General features: G+C 50.1%; 1 protein-coding gene across 4 annotated transcripts in view; it reads right to left on the reverse strand.

The window, feature by feature from the left end:
- Nucleotides 1–3,308: 3,308 nt before the first annotated feature.
- The window catches only part of CDK5RAP2 (CDK5 regulatory subunit associated protein 2), a 170,673-nt gene continuing 149,834 nt past the window's right edge, over nucleotides 3,309–24,147 (reverse strand). For 3 of the 4 annotated variants that reach the window (XM_037492736.2, XM_054689307.1, XM_054689308.1), the window contains 6 exons: nucleotides 23,801–23,878; nucleotides 22,545–22,810; nucleotides 21,860–22,003; nucleotides 13,931–14,057; nucleotides 11,567–11,613; nucleotides 3,309–11,157 (listed from right to left, as the gene is read on the reverse strand). In XM_037492736.2, the coding sequence (XP_037348633.1) occupies nucleotides 11,101–11,157; nucleotides 11,567–11,613; nucleotides 13,931–14,057; nucleotides 21,860–22,003; nucleotides 22,545–22,810; nucleotides 23,801–23,878 (719 nt within the window). In that variant the 3' untranslated portion in view covers nucleotides 3,309–11,100. The remainder of the gene's footprint in view (nucleotides 11,158–11,566; nucleotides 11,614–13,930; nucleotides 14,058–21,859; nucleotides 22,004–22,544; nucleotides 22,811–23,800; nucleotides 23,879–24,147) is intronic. The other variant, XM_037492734.2, reaches the window with a different exon arrangement.

The following is a 24,147-nucleotide window of genomic DNA, read 5'->3' on the forward strand; positions in this document are numbered from 1 at the left end:
ATTAAGGAAGGGGAGGGGAGGCCTCAGGGTGCAAAGAGCAGCTGGTACTCTGGTACTTCACCACAGACACCCCCTCCCACACACACACCTCAGCTGCCAGGGCTGTGGGGCTCCCTCCTTCCTGGGTGATTTACCCCTCCATGGGGTGTAGCCAGGCTTGAGAAGCCCAGCCCAGCGAGACATGCCTGCGGATCCCAGCTCTGCCCCCAGCCTGGGCAGATCCATAGGGCAAGCACTTTTCCAGGTGGGCAAAGAACATGTGGGCTTATTTGTTTACAAAGGGAATGCTTGGAGCCCCAGTATCTTGCGGAGGACCCCAGCACGGCCCCGAGTGGTCCGGACACTCCTCATGGCTTCCCAAAGAGCCATCCCCCTGATCAGATTGGACTGTGTTTCCACAGGAGCTTCTTCTTGAAGAAAGGGCTCTGCTCCCAAAGGTCTTTGAGAACCAGGGACTCGGTTGGGACATGCTGGCCTGACCCTTTCTGGGCCTGGGGAGGGTGGCCTCAGACCCGTGGCTTCCCTTGCCCGTGAAGCGAGGTTGGCCCAAAGTGCCCTTCTAATCCAAGGCCCAGGGGACCTCGAGTCACAGCAGTAGACGCGTCCCGAGGACGTGGGATCTGTGAAGAGGGGGGAGACAGTGTCTGCAGAGGGACAATCAGCATCGCACAATGTAACGCTCTAATGGCAATCTTTTATATTAGAGCAGACATTATGGAGCACAGTTCCATCAAACAAATATAATGGACTCGTTTTCTATTACCATGCACACTGTAATTACACATTCCAATAATTCCTTCCGAGCATCGCATGGAAGCGTTCAGAAGTAATGGAGTTCTGTAACCACATATAATAACTCGCCACAGGGATGACCCAGTGGGTGGTGACAGGGTGAAGAGCCCTTCCAGCTGGCGGGGAGAACCAGTCTCCTCTAGTCCCGAGGCTGCCGGGCTCTGATTGATCTCGGGGGCACTTGGACCAGCCCATCAGGCAGGCGTCCCCTCCAATGTCCAACCACACCTGCGGGCCCCGGGCGTGCACTACCTCCTAGGCTAACTATGTGATGGGTCCCGCCACCGGGAAACTGGTTTGGACATGACCACACACCACGGCACACGGCTGCTAACGTCACATGATCCCATTTCTGTTGACACTCAAAACACTGCGCCATAACACATCACTTCAAATGTGGTGGCTTAAAACCACACACACGTGTTATATTACAGTTGCACAGAAGCCCGACGTGGTTTCACCGGGCTGCAATCAAGGAGTTGGCGGGATGGTGTCTTTTCTAGAATTTCTAGTGCAGAATTGGTTGCCTCGCCTTCTCTGCCTCTTTCGCTCACCTGCATTCCTTGACCTGTGGTCCCTTCTCCAAAGCCAAGCGCTCGCTGACCCTCTCTCTGTTGTCGGGTCTGTCTCAGACCACAGCTGGGACAGCTTTCCCTTTTAAGGCCTCGCCTGGATGATGTAGACTCTCCCCACCCTCTGAAGGTCCCTAACATTAAGCACATCGGTAAGTCCCATGTGGCCTTGTAAATCTCCCAGGTTTACAGGTTCCAGGTTCCAGGGAGTAGAGACTGGATAGATCCCACCCCTGGTATTATTTTAGCATCGCACAAATAGACTGCGAGTTGCTTTTCACCTATAAAAAGGGCATGAAAGTTTATAGCGTTAAAAGCCACAATCCATGTGTCGCACCTGGCATATATATTTTCTAAGAATGGAAAACAAATTCAGTGACTGTATCGACAATATAATCCACTTTGTCAAGATCCTGCCAAAATTGGGAAGGAAATAAAGGCAAGTTAGAGGCAGAGCGAGACCACTGACATCTCTCGTCTGGACCCTCTGTCTCTTAATGTAGCCAAAGTTCCACTAGCTTTTAGGGTCCCTTCTCTGGTCTCAGTCAACTTAGCTGCTTGCAGTTTATTAAAGCCCTAAGTCTACTTGCAGTTACAAGGGATTTGTGCCCATTTTATATGGAAATAAACTGAGGCTTAAGGGATAGAGGCCCAGCCTTGAGGCTGAGAGGAGGGAGCGAGGCTGATGAGGGAGGCAGGATCTCAAGACAGGACACCCTTGCACAGAGCCTCGAGTGGCAGAGCAGGAGATGCCTTGAGAGGTGAAGAGGAGCGTGGCAAGGCTGACCCATGGGTGGGAGAAGAGATAGGCCCAGAGAGCTGGGCGCTGAGGGCCAGGTCAGACAGCTGGGCTCCCAGCTAGGAGAGTGGTCTGGAAGGGTGAGCAGGCATGAAGTGAGATGATCAGGCTTGTGATGACAATCTCCCCTGGCAGACACCAGGCAGGACAAGTGGGGGCAGGACGAGGGGGCAGGAGATTCCTTGGCTCCTTCCCTAATGCCAAGCTAACAGCCCCAGTCCTGAGCACCTCACCTGCAACCTCCTGCTTCATGCCCAGACCATACCTCACTACCACGGGCCCCCACTAGCTTCAACACCCTTGCACAGGTGGTTCCCTCTGCCTGGAGAGCCTCTCCCACACCTACCCTTAACTTCTGCCTGTGAAGGGCTCCATCGCAATCTCACCCTCCAGGCCGACCTCTCTCCTTGAATGAGGACGTGCCTTTGCAGGAGCCAGACCCAGCGGTCTTGACCCTCCCTTACTGCCCCCCTGCCAGGCACACAGTGCCACATGCCTACACACACAAACCCCCAAGTCCCGCTAAAAATCTTGAATCCACCCTGCAGCCCAGGCCCATCCCTGCCTAGGGGAGGCCGTCCCAGCCTAGGCTCTGGAAGCTGCCACCCCCAACTCCAGCACTGTCCTTCTCCACAGCCGGCTGGACATTGCCCAGGCACAGGTCTGTCCGTGTCTCTGCTGCCGACACCTCCCTGCTGCTCTGCAGAGAAGCCCCCTCCCTCGTGCTGGCCCGAGTCCTGCACCTGCCCTCTGGTCGCTCCCTCCTGGTGGGATTCTGAGACCCGGCCACACTGGTAGACCATGGGCCACAGGCCTTTGTCAGGCCTTCTGCTCCGCCTAGAACCCCCTCATCCCCCACCTCACTCAAATTCCAAAGGGCAATCAGCCCCACGGGGACACAGCAGGGCACCCCTCTGCACCAGCATGGGCCTCCCTTCTGGAGCCCTTGACACGTGTCACTCTTCCTGACGGACACGATCGGTGCGCTCGCCTCTCCCCTCTAGGCCTCGCAGATCTGGGAAAGGTGGGTAGAAAAAGCTCTGGGGAGAAGATGCTGAATTTTATAAAACTGAGTATCTCCCCACTCCCAAGTGTTCACCTCCCACCCCACACCCCCTCCGGCACAAACATGTGTCCCGGTCGGGTTCCCAGACATTGGCTTTCAACTCCAAGGTCTCGTCACCAGGTCTCCCCAAGCCTGTGACTCTGACCCAGTCATTCTGGAGAAGCCAGAGAGCCCCGTTCTCCCCTTGCCTGCCACCCAGTGCCACAAACAGGCTGGGACCACACGTCGCTCTGTTTGGAAGAAAAAAGTAGCATGAACACAAATAGAGGCTCTTTTTAAACCTGAAAACCTGTAATTAAGCTCTCGTGACTGCCTGTTAGCAGCGTGACTGTGGCGGCTGAGAGGAGAGGAAGGTGGCTGGTACCCACCGCGCAGTTGTGTTAACATGGAGATCCAGGACAGGAGGGGCTGCCCTCTGGGGCCAGGCCGGGACAGCACTTCCCCACGGACGGGTCAAATGGACAGAGCCAAGGGGGCTCGGGGAAGACGTGAGGACAGAGCTGAAGAGGGATGAGCCGGCGGCCGCAGCTCCGTCTCCCACTGGGGGTGAAGGGACCAGGCCCAGGGAAAGGCAGAGGCTGGCCGGGCCAGGGCTGGGCTTTGGGTCTAGTGTCACAACCTCTGAGCAGGTTGCGAGCAGAAGCACCCCCAGTTATACTCCAGCCCACCCAGAGCACCTGAGCTCTTGTTGAATGTGCTCCCAGCAGCACAGTGCAGGGGCCTCCTTTTGAATCCAGCTCCCCTGTGTGATGCTGGGTGTTGCCCCGTGCCCCAGGCCTCTGTGCCCCAGCACTCTCCCACGGGACTGTCATATGATAATGCTAGAAAGATTGCCCGCCTCACAGGAGCCTGAACAAATCTCCCCCTTTAGGGAATTGCTTTCTCTCCACCAGTCTGAATTCATCCAGGAGATGGAGAAGCTCTGGGGATGTTCAGTGAGAGAATATATTTGCTGCCCTGTGCTAGGCACCAGGGCCTCAGTAGGAAGGCGATCACACTGAGTCTGCACCTTTCCAGCCAGCTAGCTAGTAACAGGGCATAACCTAAGAAGTCATACTTGCACATCCAAGGTCACAAGGGTCAGTGCCAGTGAAGGGAATTGAGGTGTGACAATGTCTAATAGGGGCTCCTGACCAAGAAAAATACTCTGAGGCAACAGGAATCACTAGCAAGAGAAGCTGGGATAGTGGCTGGGAGCCTGTGGAGGAGGGGGCAGCATATGCAAAGGTCCTGCGGCTACAGGTGCAGCTGCAGCATTGAGAGCTGAAAGCACAGGCAGCGAGGGGACTGACACAGCCTACAGGTCTTGCAGTGGGCATCATTCAATATTTCAAAGCAAGGAGAAAATCTGACCAGCTTTGCATTTTAAAAGAGTCACTCCAGCCATGGTATAGGGACATTTGGAGAGGGAAGGGGTGGCTGTGGGGCCAGCTGGAAAGTCACTGCAGCCTGGGGTCCAGGTGAGAGATGATGGTCACCTGGATGAATGGAGATGAAGGAAGCAATGGCCTTGGAGATGCAATGGGTAGCGATGGTCATGGGTGGGATGCAGAGAGGGAGGGAGAGATGTCAAAGGCATGCTGACTGGAAGGAAAACCTACCCCAAGATGAATGCAGAAGCAAACCGCAATGATTTGTCCACTGTTCGGGCCTCACGGTTAGCCATTCTCTATCTTTCCACATTATAATCCTGCAGATGAGGAGACTGAGACGAAATCCTATTAGGGCCCTGAGGGCAAGACCCTAGGAAGACTCAGGTCCACCCGCCAACGCCCGGCACACAGCAGCCAGTTGGCAAGGCCTTTCTGGTAAGAGGTAAGCAAGTCTGGCCCCTAAGGTGGAGACCCTGTGTTTCTCGAGATGGGATGAGTAATTTGATAATTGAATTTTTGAGTTAGACTTAAAATATGGCCAAGATTGAAGAGGCAATTTGGCAGGGTCAGGAGCCCCTGGGCAGTTTTCTCTGCCTCCACGATGCTGAGAACTTATTAACAAGATCACTCTTCCGTCTTCCACAGTCCCAGTTACAAGTGGTTCTGGGGCTGATGTGCCGAGGAATTCAATTGTGGGTCTCTGGGCCGCTGCTCTGGTCAGCCAGAGACATTTTGTTGGAAATGGCAGAGTGAGAACACTGGGTTAGTAATGCAGGGAAGGGCTGCAGTGTGGGGAATGGATTTCGTCTCGGGGAGACAGGATAATTTAGAGAACAGGTTTTGACCGACCCAGATTAAATCCTGGCTCGCTGCTTCCTCAGGAGTTACCCCACCACGTTCTCAGAATTTGTAAAGTGTGGCTATTGCAGCGCAGGCCTGTGCTGCCTGAAAAGGGGCAGATTTTGCCCATGGGCTCATGGCAGGCCAGTGGCAGATAGGCCTGGGGAGGTGAGCTCAGGGTGTCCTTCCCAAGGCAGGTGAACAGGAGCCCGGGAGAGCGCAGGGCCTGGACCGCTCCCCAGGCTTCTGGCTATATATTTAGCCCCTGCAGCTGTTTCCCTCAGGTGCAGCTCCTCAGGCACATGTGGTGATTAATTTCACCAACAGGAAATTGACGCATTTTCTGATTACTGCTTCAGCACCTCCTGAATTCAGCTGCTGGTAAAATTAACTCGCCAGGGACAATGGAGCTTTTTCCAAGGTCCAAATTGTCCTTATTTGCAGAGTTTGTTCTTGGCCTTAATCCAGTCCAAACAAACTGGTCTGCTTCTCCACCTCCCAGAGGAGGGCAGGTCTTCGCTAGCCCAAGGTTGAGCAGATTTTACACGATTCTAAACTAGGGGATAAAAATACACTGGATTACTGTGTTCCTGAAAAGCTTGGGTGACCTGAAGCAAATGCACATGAATCTCCAACCCCTGCTCTGCAGGCCCTGCCCTGGCCACACCTGGCATTACCACCCAGCAGGACATGAGATCTGCCAGTATCAGAAAAGGATCTCACCACAACACCCCTCCAGATCATGCCCTTGCCAATGACCGAGTTCATTCCTACCAGCTTTGCCCTGACCCCAGCCAAGCCACACACTCCCCACTACAAAGGTGGCACTGACCACACACAGGTATGTCCGGGCCCATCTGATGGCCAGGCCTAACCTGAGCTCTAACCACTGTAGGTACCATTTTTCAACCATCCCAGGCCAGGTAGGTTCACTGTCAGTTCTCACAGATGAAAAGATAACTTGGGAGGCTTTGGTAGAGTTTACCGGCTTTTAATGTTGAATCAGGAGACAGACTAGGCAGGGAGACAGCAACTTGAGCCCTCCCCAGAGTGACACAGCCCTTTAATCCCTAGCCCCTTGGGCAGCACAGGTGTCCCTAGTTACAAACGCACATGCCTGTGCTCTCTGGGCCCAGGAGTCCGAAATTACGGGTGCACAAACTTGGTAAATATGGAACACTATCTCCATAACCCACCAAAGTAATACAAACTGTAACAGAATGCAACTGAACACAACAGAATACAACCCAGAGGCAGGCCCATAATAGGCCACACAGTCAACACAAAAGTCTCAAGGCCTGCACAGGAGCCAGGCTGCCTTTCCTGCCCCTCTCGTTTAGTGTCTGCAGCAAGCTCAGTACATGTTCATTGCCAGCCCTTCCCCGGGAAGGCTAACTGGTGCCTCAGCAATGGAAAAGAAAACGTTAACCAGATCTACTACAAAATGATGTGTGCCCAGCTCCTGGCTCAGGTGATCCAAGTCTGCCACCGAAGGCACTGCTGCATGCCGGGGGATCCACCTTATACAACACATAGCAACCTACCATCACACACACATCAGGCCTCCTCACTGGCCACGTGGGTGAACTGTAGGAACTATGGGCAGCGCATGCATTGTCCACTTTCACCAACTCGGCTATTGTGCCCATAGTCCCTTCATGGCCTCTGGTAACCAACACTGTTTAGTAGTGGTCACTCGCCTGGGGACTGGCAGCTGTATGGCCAGATGCTCAGATGTCTGCACAACATGGCCTTCACCACACGTAGCCTAAGGCAAAACTCTGACTCTGGTTTGTAGCCACAGGATGCACTCCGGGATTGGCAACACATATACTTTGTACTCCTTTGGGGGTAGTCGCCCAATTCCCAGGGGTAGTCTCGCTGCTGTCACCTTGACACTCCAGACTCCCTAGCCACCAATGTAACAAGCAGACCCCTGAAATTTCTCTGGGTTGCCATATAAGAATACACTCTGCCCCCATGTCCACTAAGGCCAAAACCATTTGCACATTGGCTGGGGACCAAGCTCCCCATGTGGCCTCTGGTCCCTGCCTATCCCCCACAGATGGGTTCCTGGCCCTCATCCTAGTCAAAAGGGAACAGGGTCTTCCCCAAGGCCGGGGTCACAGGGCATGTACCTGGAGCCTGGAGTTCCCAACCCTCCCCTTCACAGCAGTCTGTCTTCTCGTGGGTATGAAGCTCTGCCCTCTCTCAATTGTCCCCATAACAGATGAGCACTGGGTCGTGTGTGTATTTTAGCACGATCTACACCTATTCTCAGTAGCTCCCCCACATTTGGGCATGGGCGGCTTTAACAGACTCTGTGACTTTACAAGTCTTGCTTGCCTTTTTTGGCATTCTTTTCAGTGGTTCAGCACCTACCCTTATTCCTTTCTGAGAGCACCGGCTCTCAACTTCGCCCAAGCTGGCTACCACTGTGGTGACAGGGTGCATTCAGAGCTCCACACAGGGTGCCAGCATTGCCATAAGGGACCCAAATGAGGGTAAGGGGACACTTTTCAGTACCAAATCCCTCTCCTCTAGGCACAGGTGTGGCATTTACACATGCGCACACGGTGCTCTTTGGGCCCAGGTGTCCATAATCACAGGCGCACGTCCCGTGCCCACGCCCCTCGTCGTGGGCACCCATGTTAGCTGTGGGAGGACAAAAAGCCCCCATTAACTTCATCTGCCGAGCTGTGAGGGAACACTCATGCCCCGGCCCTGCCTCTGAGCAGTCACCATGTCCATTTCCCACCCTCCCCACTGTGCACAGAGTCCCACTTCCGGGGAGGCACCCACAGAGGCCAGTGATCGAGCCCTACATGCTCGTGGCCCACCTCCCCTCAGTCCCTCCTCAGGTCTTCAGAGGACCCCATACTCGCTTGCGTCGAACCATCCTGCCAATTGTGCCAGCACAAGGCAGGCTCACTGCTGGCTCAGGTGGACATGGATAGAGTCCCTGAGCCCTCAGTGGATTTTACAGCCCTTAATGCTCTCAGGGAACCAGGCACCTGGGCATGCCAGGTAGGGATGCTGGCAACAAGGAGGCAGGCATGGGCTGGGCAGGTGGTGTGCTGGGAGGCAGGCAACTGAGCCTCCTAGTCCCCCAAGAATCTTTGTGCTTTCTCTGGCCTCTCTTTGGCGTTCTGTTTCGTGTCGTGTCATGGTCTTACCTCAGAGTGGTCTTCCTCACTGTCCTGCCACCACCGGCTTTATCCTTCACCCCCTGGCACAGGTGTCTGTCCCTGTTTACATATACGCATGCCCCGTGCTCTCTGGGCCCAGGTGTCTATAATTACAGATGCACGTGCAAGACTGCAGATGCCGGTCATAGATGCTATGGCGGGAGAGCATAAAAGGCCTGATTTTTGACTCACTCACTCTACATACCCCAATCCCCTCCAGACCCCTCCACGCGTCCCTTCTGCATGGCAGCATGGGAATCTGGTGCTTAGAAACTTGGAGCCCAGCTACTGAAAAAGCATGAAGAGTTGCTGACTTTTGGGAAGGGTCTATGTGAGCTACTTCCAAATTTTTAGGCTCACAGCTATGGATTGGGGGCAGAAGGGCAGTGCCCCTTTTGCAGGTGGAGAGACTGAGAACAGAAGCACGTGACTTGGGACTAGGAACCAGACCCCCGCTCCCACCACCCCGAGAAGGCTTGTATGCCAGTTGGACCTCCCTTCCAGAACTCAATCGTGTGATTTCTTGAAAAAGGTGCCGCCACAGGACTTTATGCCTAACTCTGAGTTTTCCCACCCTGGGATGGACAGAGGTGCCTGTGCAAATGCTTCTCGTGGAGAGAGATGAGCTGACAGACACCCAAGCAGGGAGGGTCCTTACTGACTGACTCACTGGATGGGAACAGGCAGGGGCGGTGGCAGGCTGAGGCCCTCTCCTTCACCCCACACCTCCAGCTGATGCACCTCTCCTCAAACCATTGCAGTGTCTGGGGAGCCACGGGAGCAGCAGCAGAGAATGAAATTTGGGGTTTGGAAGGACATATCACATATGAGCTAAGGGTCTTGGATGAGTCACTCAGCTGTCGTGTGAATACAGGGGTGATGTAGACCAGCCAGGAGTCTCCACCCCCAGTGAGGGGGAGCTGAGCAGTCGGCGCCCCATTTGGTCTGTCATCACTACTCTGGGTAGGTTCCATGACTGGACTGGACTGAGCAGTGGCCGTTCACCAAGCCCAAGGAGGGGGAAGATTTCAAAAGACTCATTCAAAGCTAGAAAAGGCAAGGGAGGGAGGGGCATCTCAGAGAGGGCGTGCCAGGCTGAAGCAGCGAGCTGAGCAGGGTGTGTGGCGGTGAGAGAGGGAGCACAGAGTGCCGGCGGGAGCCAGACCTGGAGTCCTTGGCACTTCGTCAGGGGCCGGTGCTGGGATATGAGGTAACGGAAGCCACACGTGCTCTGGTTGGCCGGCGCCCTAGCCAGGTGCCTGCGTTCACTCAACACCTTGCTGCTGTAAGGTGGGGAGAAGAGTCAGGCATAGGAAGTAAGGCTTGAGAAAACTGGAGAAGAAACTGAAGACGAGAAAGGAGACTGTGGACAGGGATGGAGGGAAAGGGACCATTGTTAAAGCAGAGGGACAAGGGAGCAAGCCAAGCAGACAGACCAGGCGAAGTGTCAGAGGAGGGAATGTAGGGGAGAGCAACGCAGGGGGTCAACAAGCAGATGCTCAAATCCCCAGAATGATGGCAGAAGTGGGGAAAGAACGGGGGGAGCCGAGTCGTGACGAGACACTCCTGGCAGCAGGCTGCACACGAGGCAGTCTCCTGGCCGACGCCTGCTCAGAGGCACTGAGGTAGTGGGCATGGGCCATGAGGCAGGAGAGCAGAGGGGAGCTGAGCAGTTGGCGTCACATCTAGTCTGTCACCATAACCCTAGATCGGTCCTGAGCCCACGTGCCCCCTACCCTGTTCATTTCTCAAGGGTGTCACAAAGCTCAGGGCACAGGTGGAGGATAACTGAACATGACGATCAGTGACAAGGCAGCAACAGACACACCAGACCGCAACATGGACTGTAGAGTGGGGAGACCACCACCGCCACTGTCAGGACACTGCAGGACCTAGTTCCGCTATGGGCCTTGGTGGGTTTTTCCTGCAGGACCCACTTGGGGACTGCCCTGGGATATTACCATAGTTGCCAAGCACAAGCCAGGAGCAGGCAGCAGTGCCCCAGCCACAACACGTGAATGTTCTTCTCTGGACACCTAAATGGGGTCAGCAGAGAGCTCATGTGCCATCTGAGGGCCAGGCCACTCCCGAGATTCCAGCTGTCCCACTCCTTGGGAGTTCAGGACCTGGGCTTTGAGGTGCCAGACAAACCATGTAATCCCCAACTTGTAAGATCTGCAAGTCCTCCACCTGCAGGGCTGGCGAGGCACCAAGCAGATCGGGGTGGGTGTGACGGCACCCCAAGGTGCCCAGGAGTCCCCAGCTCCAGGTACTGCCCAGAGCAAGATGCAGGTGCCCAAATCCCCTCACACCCAGGCACAGAGACTTGTTTAATAACAACCCAAACCAGGGAAAGAAAACACTGAGGGGGAAAAAGACGGCCTCGGGCGACCTTTGTTCCCAGCAGTGGGGGGCGCGTGAAAACCAGTCAGTCGATGGGGCACCACAGGCTTTATTGGCTGCTATTCTCCTAGGAGCCTGGTCTGCTGGGACTGGATGCTCCGGCATGCACACCCCCGGGCCTAAGCTGGGAAGAAGGGAGAGAGAGGTTTAGGTCCAAAGTAAGGTTTCTGAAGTAATGCCTGACGGCATTAGAGGTGAAGCTGTTATTCTGAAACCACTCTTGAAGGCAAAGTGTCTGACGTGGAACATTTACAGATCCAACAACAATAAGACTGTATGTCTGCACCTGCTCAGGAAACACCCATCCATAGATGCCTCCCCTGTCCAAGGCACCCTTTGCTGGATTTCTCACTCGTAAAAACTACGTATGAATTCAGCTCGAGCACCCCACTGAAAGCAGGCCTTCAGCACAGCTGTGGGAAGGGCATGTGGCTGGTTTCACCTCCAACCTCGCTTTTCCAAAGAAGTCATTTCTGATCCCACCCCCATGAGTACCCCCCATGCTTTCCTTTCTGAAACTTAAGGGGCATTACCTCCAGGTTTCCTCTGGCCTTGCGAAGGATTTTGTGGGTCACGACCACTGAGGAAAGAGTGAAGAATACGCTGATTAGTTAGATGCCCAGAAAGATGGGGTATAGCCAAGTGCAGGGAGGAGGAACCCCCTGAGCCACAAAAGGTTAAACATGTGAACAGCCTTGAAGAATCTGGATCAGAGGGATGCAGGAGGCCCAACTGGCCCAGGATCAGAGGGTCTACTGGAGAGGGAGAAGGGCCACCTCCTCTGCTCTGGGCTGCACCTGATGGCCACACCAGAAGGTATAACGGGCTGCCCCACGTTACAACCAAGGCCTGCAAGACCAGCGATGCCAAGGCATGCCAAGGACCCACAGCTCCGGGCTGGGAGCTTGTGGGGCAGGCAGAAGGGAGTCTGGGCCAACAAATGCCGCAGACTGGCTTATCCCAGGCCCCAGAGAAGTGGCCCTGGGAAGAGGTGCACCCACTCCAAGGAAAATCACGCATGAAGGCCGGAGTCCAGGGCGGGGCAATTCTTACAGCAGCTCCTAATACCTCAGGAGAAGTGCCGGGCATTTTTTCCCCTTTGCTGCCTTTTAGCTGATGGAAGAACCCAATGTGGCTCTCTGGGCAAGCCCTGGTCCACCAAGACAGGAGGTGACTGGGGTGCACCTGAGGCCCCTGCCAATCTGACACCCTGACCTGGGCAGGGTCTGATAGCCGGGAGCTCTCAGTGTAAAGGAAGGTCGCTTCGTCCCTCGACCTTTTCCTCTCTGACTTAGACTCCTGGAAGAGTGGGCCTTTGACAGGCCCCATCAACACACACAGCCCAACTTCTCCAAAGGCTCATTCAGAATAGGGGTCAGGTGGTGACCTTGGGAAGATGCTGATCTCTTGCCTCATAAAAGTTCCTACATGGAGGTAAGGAAGATTCCCCATTACCTGTCTGAGGGACTGCCAGACCCCAAAGTGGCCCCTCCTACATTCCTGGCCCCTCGACACTACTCAGCCAGGGAGACCTTCTAACACACAATGGACATGTACCTCCCTGCTGCCCACTCTTGCCCTTGTGACCCGTCTGTATGTCCCTCTCACTTTTCCTCTCACAGCACATCCTAACTTATCCTGAACGCTCAGTTTTTGCTCCCAAGGCTACCTGCAGAACCCGATCCTGCCCGTCCTTGCAGATCTAGTCAGTCCAGAGCCTGAACAACCTCCTGAACAGGAGCATCATCCTGCAGCTAATAGTTGCACTTTCCCCATTAGGCTGAAATTCCTACTGGCAGGAACCAGATTGTTGACCTCTGTCATATAAGCCTGGCAGAGGGGACAGGGGGACGGGCCAGGAGCCCTGGGCTTGCTCAGACACTGAGCAACTCTCCTTCATAGTTCAAGCCCCACCAGTCCCAAAGAGTCTGTTTTCAGAAGGTTCCCATGGAGACTGAGAAGAACTACTTGACAATAATCTTTGTTCTGTGTGTTTCAGAAATGCCCCAGAAATGTTGGGCTTTGATAAGAGAACACCACAAGGCAGGCAGGCCCCTCCAGAGTGGAAAGCACTGCCATTAGCACTTCTCCTAAGATAGGGAAGCTGACAGGCGCACAGCGCAAGGCCTGGCTGGCCTGTGCTGCCAAGAGGCCCTGGGAGGTGAGACGGCCCAGCACGCAGGGGTGAGTGTTGAGAACTTGAGCTGGGAGTAGAGCTCTCTCCATGCTCATCCATGCTCCGGACTCAGGGAGGGATTAATCTTACAGAAGTTTCTCAATCTCTCCAACCTAGAGTTTCTCAATTTTTCTTGAGAAGCATTTCTCAGATCCATCCCTGACTCAAGATCCTCATCGCCTGGCCAAGGCCCTCCTCCTGGCCTGCCTGGATCAGGAACTCTGCCCCTCATCGCTGGTGGAGCAACCACAAGTGGCTGCTTGCAACGCAGCCCTTGTCCTACCACCTGCAGCCTGCATGGACTCCAGGCATGAGAATTGCGGGGATTCCTCATACACAGAACCTGCTCTCTTGCTCTCGGCCTTTGTCCATGCACTGCCCACCCACCTGACCATCGACACTCCTCATTGCAGACTCAGTCCAGGTGACTTTGTCCAAGGAGCCCTCTGCCAAGACAGGGTGACATCATCCCCACCCACAGTGCTTTGAGACCCCACACACATTCCCATCATGCCCCACAAGATGACAGCCCCTGGCACAGAGTGGCCCCGTCACTAAGGTTTGTTATGTGTCTGTTCATGTGTCTGTGTGGGTCAGAAAGGATTAAGTATGGAAGGAAACCCAGAAATTAGGGGGCAAACAAGACAATGGCCTGGGTGCTGAGGTGAGTTGGCCAGGGTTGGGGGTTCAGTCTCAGAGGCAGCCGCCACTAGCTACTCACACTGATCAAAGATGACTTTTTCCTGGTGCTTGCTCAGATGCAAGAGCCTCACAGTGTTTTGCAATTTCTTTTCCTGTTCAAACAATTTTTTGTGTAGTTTGGTGATCTCTGCCTTCATTTCTCCAGTCTAAAGAGGAAAGGAATTAGAACAATGAACAAAGAATATACAAGGTCCTATCACACAGGAAGAATTACAAAAACTCATTAAAAGATGCTCGATCTTACTAACAAAGGTATTTGAGTGAAAACCAGAAGCCATTTTCTGCAACAAGACCAGCAGTCCTAGCAAGGTCCAAGGATGTGAGGCATGGGGACCGTGTAGCAGCGCCCACGTGCACACCCCGCACTGCTGAACCAGCCAACAGCACTTCCCCTGCAGCCCCACAGTCCACTCGCAGCCTTAGTCCTGAGAAGACACCTGTGTTCACAGCTGCTCGTCTCGGCATTGTTTATTGCAAGAAAAAATAAACAACCTGATGCATTTCAATAGGGCTTGATAAACCAGGACACTTAGATCCATGGGATAATTTTGCAGCAAGTAAAACTGATGCAGAACTTTATTCAACGACATGGAGAGGTGATGGTGACTCGTGGCAAGGAGAGCCCGGGTATCAGGCGTTCCTGTGCCATTACGTGGAAGAGGCACATCTGCAGCCACAGACGTGGCCAAGAAGATGTGACAAGATGGCATCAAAATGGTAACAGTGACTACCTCTGAGAAATGTGATTTGGAAGGTTTTATATTTCATTTTAAAAAATTTACCAAAATTGCGATTATTTTACAAAGTGACAATGCTGACTTTTTAAAAAATCAATGCTTAAATCTTAAAAAGAGAATCTGGAAGTTTTTTAGGAGAGTGTATTTTGATTTTTCAGAGCTGAGAAGAGAGTGGATGGGTGGCAAAATCAGAGAGCCCCCGGTCCCTCCCACCCCCCACCGCCAAATATGCACACCCTGGTTAGCAGCCTCCGTGAAGGAGTTCACAGGGCACAGGACACTTCTTGGTTTATAAAATCCTGGCCTGGAAGATGCCCTGAGTGGCTGCTCTCTGCTGGTGGGTGATGCTGCGCTGTCAGTGAAGTCTTAGGAAGAGTCACCTTTAGTGTTGTTTCCAAACTTGTTTATGGCGGTTGTACTTCTAGTTAGTTACAAAATTCAATTAAGTGTTAAGCAAACCCAGGAAATATATGTCTGGAAAGAGAGAACTGGTTATATGGAAACTAACATGTGCTTCGGGAAAGACCTGACAAAGGCAAATCACTATAAAACACATTTCTGGCAAATTAGGTGTGGGTGAATCAACTATAAAAGATGTGGGAGGAACAGAGTCTAGAAGAACTCTATATTCAAATTGCTTTGCAGTGTCTAAGTTTTTTCTTCATCTTAAAGAAACAGAAATTGTAAGTGACAGATATACATTATGGATGTCGTTTAGGAAAAAAAGAAAGAAGACGTGGAGCCCCATCAGCAGACCCTTATTCAAGAACAGGCTCTGGCCCCACATCAAAGGATGGCAAATGAATGTACATTTAACAGCTTGGAGTTAAACTGTTTAAGAAATGAATCATTTTTTGATTTTTTTTAACCTACTTATGAGATTAACCAGCCCTGTCACCTACAAGGATTTCTACTATTCTTCCAAAACAGATCCTAATTTAAACATGAGGTTTCCTTTGACTCTGCCTTGTAGTAAGAGCCCACAAAACACAAGTTCTGGTCCTGGCTTCACAGGCCACACGTCCCAAGACACAGTCACACTACACCCAGAGCCTTAGCTCCGTAACTGTAAGCAGGGCTGACCCCTGTACTACCAGGACTCTGCAGGGGGGAGTCCAGAGATGTGCCCAAGGACAGGGAGAGTGACGACTGCTCCCCTGCCCCAAGCTTGCCCTGAGACCCCTTCTCCACCAGGAGGCCAGTGGCTACAGCTCCCTTGGGTGCCACTGCTTCCCTATCCTTGCCCCTTTCATGCTGGCTGGTGCCTGACAGGGACGCGTCTGCTTCCCTGCCAGACCACAAGCTCCCTGAAGGCAGCCTCCATTCTTCCCTCTGCCCACCAGCACATGGCAGAGTGGGCGCGTGAGACCATCTGCCAACTAACTGGAGTCAGCAGTCTCCAAACACTGCGTACATATTCTACCCAGCACTTAAAACAAGGGATTTTAATTATTTATGTATCTACTGTTTTTCTGGACTAAAATCTTCATGCTAACAGGATGAATAAACACCATGGTGAAAAGGTCACTCAGTCACTTCCTAGCTAGTGTTGCTTTGGAGTAAGGGTGTTTCTGTTCCTACTTTGGGAAAATGGGAATATGAACAACAAACTCCCTAAGCGATGAAATGAGATGCTGAATGTGTAAGAGAATGCCTAACACACAACAGGATCTCAATAGAGTGACTCTGACCAGAGTCACAGAGGTGAGCACAGAGTTCACGTGAAGCTACTCCCCTCCAAAGAGACCAAGAACATCCCGCCTGATGTCTGGAGCTGGGTTTTGTTGTTTTCTTTTTCATAATGAAAAATCTCAAACATACACAAAGTATAAGGAATAGGGTGATAAGCAGATAAGACACACACACACACACACTCTGCAGACCAATATCCCTGATGAACACAGATGCTAAAATCCTCAACAAAATCCTAGCAAACCAAATTCAACAACACATTTAAAGAACTATGCAACGTGATCAAGTGGGATTTATTCCAGGGATGTAAGAATGCTTAACATACGCAATTCAATCGATGTGATTTCATCACATCAACAGAAGCCAAAAATCATATGATCATATCAATAGATGCAGAGAAGGCATTTGACAAGCTATGGCATCCATTCAGGATAAAAACACTCAGTAAAAAGGGATAGAAGGAACATCTCTCAACATAATGAAGGCCACATATAACCCAAACCCATAGATAGCACCATACTCAATGGTGAGAATCTGAAAGCTTTTCCTCTAAATTAGGTACAAGAAAAGGATGTCTACTCTCACCACTACTCTTCAACACAGTACTGGAAGTCTTAGCTAGACCAACTGGGCAAGAGAAAGATATAGAGAATCCACAGCACATGCAGGAAAATTAAATGAGACCACTCTCTCACATACCACACAAAAATTCAAAATGGATTGAAGACTGGGATGCAAGACCTGAAACCATTAAATGCACTGAAGGAAACAGGCAAATCACTCCATTAACACTGGTTTCTGTGATGTCTTTGTCTCTAAAGTCAAGAAAATCAAAACAGAATATAAACAAACATGACTACATCAAACTAAAATGCTCTCTACAGTGAAAGAAACTATCATTCACACAAAGATACCCTACTGACATTCTTTGAATGGGAGAAAGTGTTGGCACATCATACATCTGAAAAAGGGCTAATATCCAAGATCTACAAAGAACACATACAATTCAACAACAAAATAACCCAACCAAAACAATGAGCAGAAGAGCTAAATAGACACTTCTCCAAAGAAGACAATGGCCCACAGGCACATGAAAGCAAGTTTACCATCACTTACCATCAGGGGAATGCTAATCAAAATCACAATGAAATAAAAACCATCTCACCTGAGTGAGAATGGCCCATATCAAACAAACAGAAATAACAAGTATCTGCAAGGGTGTGGAGAAAAAGAAACCATCGAACACTGTTGGTGGGACTATAGACCTACCCAGCTGCTATGGAAAACGGCCTGCAGATTCCTCAAAATATTAGGAATAGGTATGTGATCCAGCAATTCTACTCCTAGGTATCTAGCTGGAGAATACAAAACTACTAGGTTGAAGGCATTTATGGGATACTACTCAGCTATAAAGAAGTTGAACTCTTGCCATTTGTGACAACATGTATGGAACTGAAGGGGACTACGCTAAGTGAAATAATTCAGAGGGACAAATACCAAATGATTTCACTTATAGGTGGACTATAGAGGAAAAAAAAAGAAAGAAACCGACAAAACTAAACCAAAACAAATCTTAGAAATATGACTGCAGAACAGAGGCTACTAAAGGAGGGTAGAGGGTGGGTGTGGGAACAAAGTCGGAAGGAGAACAAATGGTTTGATGAAAGAAGATGGGTGCTTTGGTGGCGGATGTGGCGTGTGACATACATCTGAGTCACAGACAGTGTTGTAGACCGATGTTACATCAATTAAAAAAAAATGTTTTTGTTGGGTCTCATCAGCTCTTTGTAGATTTTTGTGATCAGTCCTTTATCGTTAGTGTTGTGTGCAAAAATGTTCTCCCAGTTGGTGGGGTTTCTCTTTGTTTTTGTTATTGTCTCTTTTGCTGTGCAGAAGCTCTTTAATTTGATGTAGTCCCAGCTGTTGATCTTTGCCTTCACTATCACTGCTTTGGGTGATGTGTCTGTAAAGATGTCTTTGATGTGCATATCACGTTGTGTTTCACCTATATTTCCTTCTATGTATTTCATGGTTTCAGGTCTTACCCAAAGGACATAGAAACATCAATTCCAAAGAGCACCTGCACCCCTATGTTTATAGAAGCACTATTTACAATAGCTAAGCTTTGGAAACAACCCAAATGCCCAAAAATAGATGACTGGATCAAGAAGATGTGGTACATATATACCATGGAATATTACTCAGCATTCAAAAAAGATAAACACATGCAATTTGTAGCAACATGGATGGAGCTGGAAGGGATCATGCTCAGCAAAATAAGCCAGAAAGAAAAAGAAAAATACTGGATGGTCTCACTCATAGCAGGAATCTAGAAAACTTAAATAAGGGACCAGGAGAAAGCATAACTATAAGAAAGAAAATATCAAAATCAACAAACAACTATGAACCAGAGTCACTCTATGGGGAGTGGGGGGTGGGGAAAGAAGGGGATTGGGGTCAGAATAAGGGGGTTGTAATTGTATGGGGAATATGAAAAATAAAATTTAAATAAAATGTGAAAAAAATAAAATAAACTATTAAACCTGAAAAAAAAAATGGATAAAGAACTGCCAGGTATCCATCCAGTTTCAGCAATGACCAAATCAAGGCCAAACTTGTTTTACCTACACCCCTGCCCATCCTGACCCTGATATTATTTTAAACCCAATCCTAGACATCAATCATTTCATCCATAAAATAGCTCAGCTTTTTTCTTCAGAAGAAAAGGATTCTTAAAAGATCCATAATACCATTGTGATACCTAAAACAATGACAACAGTTCCTTGGTATCACCAAATATGTTTGTCCATAGACAAATTTTCCTGATTATAACCCTAATTTTATTTTTTTAACAAATGGTATATTAATTTAGCATTCAAATAAACACCACATCTTACATTCAACTGACAAGTATTTTCAGTTTCTTTTAATCCAGTGATTCTTAAAGCTACCTAGAGAGCTTATAAAAATCAGGCTGCTGGGGCCCACTCCAGACTTTCTGATTCAGGTCTCAAGACCCCAAAATTTCCATTTCCAATGCTTTTTCAGATGATCCTGTTGAAGCTGATCCAGGAACCATAGAGTGAGAACTACCATAAACATACGGGTTTCACTTCCTTGTTTCCTCTATTTTCCTAGAATGAAAAGATGTTCTAAGTTCATAGTGTACATTTCCTGCTCTGGGCCTAGATTCAAGCAATGTCTGCAAGGAGTCCTAGTTCCTTTCAGTGGGAAAGGCATTGAGAAACCACAATTTGGTAGTGGAGGTGCTCATTTTTCAAACCTTTCAGTAGGTACATCATGAGTTCACACCAATACTCCCCAAGTCAAATGTAGGATTACAAAATTTTCACTTCTTTGAATAGAGGCAATGTTTGTTCACATGCATGAGTTCACCAGAGCCAGATACAGAGCAGGCCCAAGTCACTGCTGAAGCAGCGGGCGGCAGGAGAGGTCTGTGCGCCATGGGGACCCTCCTAGCAAATCGATGCGGGCAGCTTTCTACTTCTTTGATTTTTTAATTTATATATCTCTTCTCTTATAGTAAAAATCTCAATGTTAGTTGTTTTATCCCACAATGGAAATATGAGTCAAAAATCAATACTAACATTATTACTAACAATATAATCACTGACAGCAGTTTATTTACATTTTTTGCAGTTCTGTTTGCCCGCAGGTATTTCCACCAGTAATGTGTTCAGTCACATCACTGTTGTGTTAGTCTTGAAGTGTTTCTTCTTCCTGTGGTTTTTTCTTCCAAAATTATATGAAGTAAAATTTGGTTATTTAATCTTGTTGCGAATTTTTAGAAATTCCTCCTTTCCCATTTTGACGTATTTTTATTTATAATTATGTAAAGCATTTAAACAGTGTAAGACAAATCTACAAAACAAGTTCTATTCAGAGAAATCTGAATAGATTTCTGAATAGGCTTGCATCCCTGCCTTTCCAGTCTTTTCCCTCTCCCCCAATAAATAGACTGTTTTATTGTTATTGTTTATCTTTCCATTAATTTTTTTTTTTTTTGGTGGGACCCTCGCTGGTGGTCGGGGAATGAACCGGCACTGCAGAGGCTGCGGGCAGCCTCGCAGCCCAGTGCTCAACTGCTGCGCCACCAGGGGAGGCCCTCCATTAAAAATTTTTAATAAGCAAATATGGGTAAATATTTGTGTCCCTCCCAGAAATTTTATTAAACTGATGTATATGATATATACTTTCCAGAGTAGTGTTGGAAAGATACAGATGATGTATAAATGTAAAAGGCAAATTAGTAACACTCAGAGAAAACACCAGGTAGTAAAAAACCATTGGGGATTACTGGTGAAAACTTGGACATCTGCTTTACACACATTTCACACCAAGAAAAAGGCACTATCTGAAACACAGGCAGGGACAGAAATGTGGCTGGAGGCAATTTCACACCACACAGGGGTCTTATGTACACTCGCAACCACACAGGGGCATTTCTAAGGCTCTTTTTCTGACTCTAAAATTCTGTGATGCTAGAGTGAGCATAACCAATTATCCGAGAAACCCTGGGAAGGAAGGCGCCAATCAGGAGCACTGACCGGTCCCTAGATTCATTTGAAAGTGGGGAAGATCAATGTGACTATAACTTCCATTTACACACACACACACACACACACACAACCGAAATAACTGAATTCCATCCAGTACAGATACACTATGTACTGAAGATAAAAACATTACATCGAGGCTGAATTGATTAATTCAGACACGCTGTACTTTAAAATCATAGGGACAAGTTACTGGTTTGGGAGTATGAAAAATTATTCATTCACTCATTCAAAAATATGACCAAAATGGACATGGCCCCTCGCCCCTCATGGAAAGTACAGGAGACAGACATTAAACAAATATATAATTATAATCTATCATGAAACAGAAGAGGATGCTGTGACTGATCAGGGTGCCCTCTCTGACCTTCGAGAACATTTAAGCTACAACCTGGAAGGTGAGAAGGAGGGAACTCCGTCCTCTGCTCACCAGAGTGGGTACTCACCTTGTCATTAGACATGCCCCCTCCCCCCAAAACCTACCTGGGGACTGCTTCTGCTCCGTCTGACTGCTGACTGGGAGCCTGTCATTTCTAAGTAGTTAAAATAGATTTTAAAGCAGGCCCACTAAAATAGGATGCTGAAAGTTAGAAAAAGAATCAGAAAGTCCAGAGAAAGGCATCTAAGACAAAAGAGATTGTGAGTAGAAAGGAATGAACTGGTCATGAGTACAATTGGGACTTTGGGTTCAAATACTTGTGCTTTCAAACCAGTTCTGCCCGTCAGCATGACCCTCCCTTCCCTGCACCTCGGTTTCCTCACGAGTCAAACGCTGACAGGATTTCTCTCAACAAAGATGTGCCAGGAGGGGGGACACAGTCATGGCCTCCAGGCCAAGCTCAGAGGGGCACAAGGATGGGTTAGAACACGTGTGAAGCAGAGTCAGAGGAGGTGAAGACACAGCAGCAGCCCTGAGCTCAGGGTCCAGGAGCCAGGCCCTACCTGTTCACAGTGATGTGTGCACTGGCCATCGGTGGGGAGGGAGGCCCTCCAGAGCAGCGTTAGTAACCTCGCAGCCTCGTCCAGGATCAGCTTGACTGTGCGCACGCTGGTGACCAGCCTGCTCAGGGGCGCCAAGCGTGGGCCCTGTACCAGGGGATGAGAAGGTTGTTACAGGCAGTCTTGAAGATTACAGACAAGCCAGCTTTACCGGGCAGCATAAATCTCTGCTCTGTGGGGTTTGAATTCCACATGCTGAGCAAGAGCCTGGTGCCAGAAGACACCAATTTATTTTTCTTAAAGACTGGTGAATTAGATTATGAGAGCATTTCAGTGGTGATTTTAGCCCAATCAATAACCATGATTAATAACCACCTGCATTAGCCATCGTAACCACACCAAGAAGAGGGTCCATGGTGGGCCCACTCATACTGTACCACAACCCAGAGCCCCTCTGGGAGGCAACCCACAGCCAGTGAGTCATGTGAGTGGTGTGGGCATCAGCATGCCCCCCCATAGCAGCTCTGCTTATGGCCAGGACAGGGCCATATAAAGTCTCTCTCACCCTCTCTCAGAACCTTACTGAGGGTGTAGGCACACCCCTCACCTGCCAGTAGCCTTGACTGATCCTTTCCTCTACTGCTCCCAGGGTGCATCTCTCTCCCCCAGGCTCTGTTGTTCTGCTTACCTTTGTTTCCAGCTCTCGACTGGTAGGGCTGGGAGCCTCTTGGAACTGAGTGTCCATCTCAGCAAGGAGCCTCTGGCCCTGGCCGATCTGCTTGCACAGGGCATCATAGTCCTCAATAAGGCCCAGGATGTGGTGGCCACTCGTGCTGGCCCACAGGTGGTGGGCAGGAACCATGTGGGACTTGCTTTGGGTGCCAACAGCTGAGCTGCCACTGTCACAGGAGAGGGAGTCCATGTCATCTGCAGAGAGCTGAGGAGACTTGGAAGCTGCAGAATAAGAGGGGAGAAGGCCGATCTCTATGGGCAGCACCCTGAGTTCGGCAGGCTTTCAATGCTGAAGTCGAGCAGGAGAGCTAAGAGCAGCCCTCCGGCAAGCCACCTGATGAGGCCTGGAGGGCAGAGGCCTGGCTCCCGGCCCTCAGTCTGCCTACTAGCCCATGCTGAGCTCATGCTTCTTGTGGGAGGAGCTCACTGAATTCAACCAATACTTATCAGTCACCACCTTGCAGAAAACCCCCGATTCACAGGTGAATCAAACTGGGATTCCAGGAGCCCCGGGTCTACGTGGAATCAAGACCCTACGTGGGAGACATAACGACACAAGAGGAAGAGCAGCTCAGAGGAAGACAAGACTCTGTGCAGGAGCGAGACAGGGAAGGCTTCCTAGAAGAAGCAACAGCTGAGCTAGGCTGAACAGGCAACAAGAATTACTCTAAAGAGAGGGAAAAACCCGCTGCTTCTACCCTAGGATCAACACACGTCTGGAAACATGAGGAAAATTAAGTCACAGAGAAGTCTGCGTTCATAAAGAGTTTTGAGGAAGCAGGGTTTTCCCTGGCAAAGATGGAGACAAAGAAGGTTTGGTAACAAGAGGTGCCTTACTGCAAGGTCCCAGTGAGAGGCAGGGTAGACCTGTCTGCAGGCGGTGGCCCATCTGGATGGCAACATGCAAGCAAAGGCTCAGACTAGCCACCGGGCAAGATGCTGGAGGGCCTGAAAGCCATGCTGCGGTGGTCACATCACGCTAGGGCAGCGGAGACCCAAGAGGCTGCTGAGGTTGGTGACACCTGGGAAGGACTCAGCGGGCTTGGGGGCGGGGGGTGTGGGGAGGCTCACCAGCTAGAGATGCTGAGAATCTGAAACCCCAAAACCTGCTAAACACCCTCGTGAGTTGGGACCAAGGACCCCTTTTCTTTATTTAAAAAGTCGTCCTGCCGAACCCAAGCCTGCTATGGTTACCCAGAAATCAATTTATACCTGATCTTGGTGGCATTGCCAGGGTGGAGTCGAACAGATCATAGGAACTACCGACTGCCATAGGACAGCTGTCACTATCTACAAAATGCAAAATAAGGGAAGGAAATAAACCGTCACAAGTTTTGGTTTCACTGTCATCAGTGTTTGACAGAGAAAAGTGAATGAGAATAACAAAGTGTCCGATACACACTAGGACCTCTTCAGCTCTTCCCTGAGCACCGCCTGCTAGGCCATGTGTGGAACACGGGGACATGGGATAAGCAGCTCAATCCCCTCCTTGGAAGGACCTTCGGGTCTAGACAAACAAACAGGCAGTTTCACCTCAAGGTGGTCGGGGCTGAGGAAGG

Source organism: Talpa occidentalis, unplaced genomic scaffold (genome assembly GCF_014898055.3).
Source record: "Talpa occidentalis isolate TD23 unplaced genomic scaffold, MPIMG_talOcc4v2.1 talOcc4.7, whole genome shotgun sequence".
Lineage (NCBI taxonomy): Eukaryota > Metazoa > Chordata > Mammalia > Eulipotyphla > Talpidae > Talpa > Talpa occidentalis.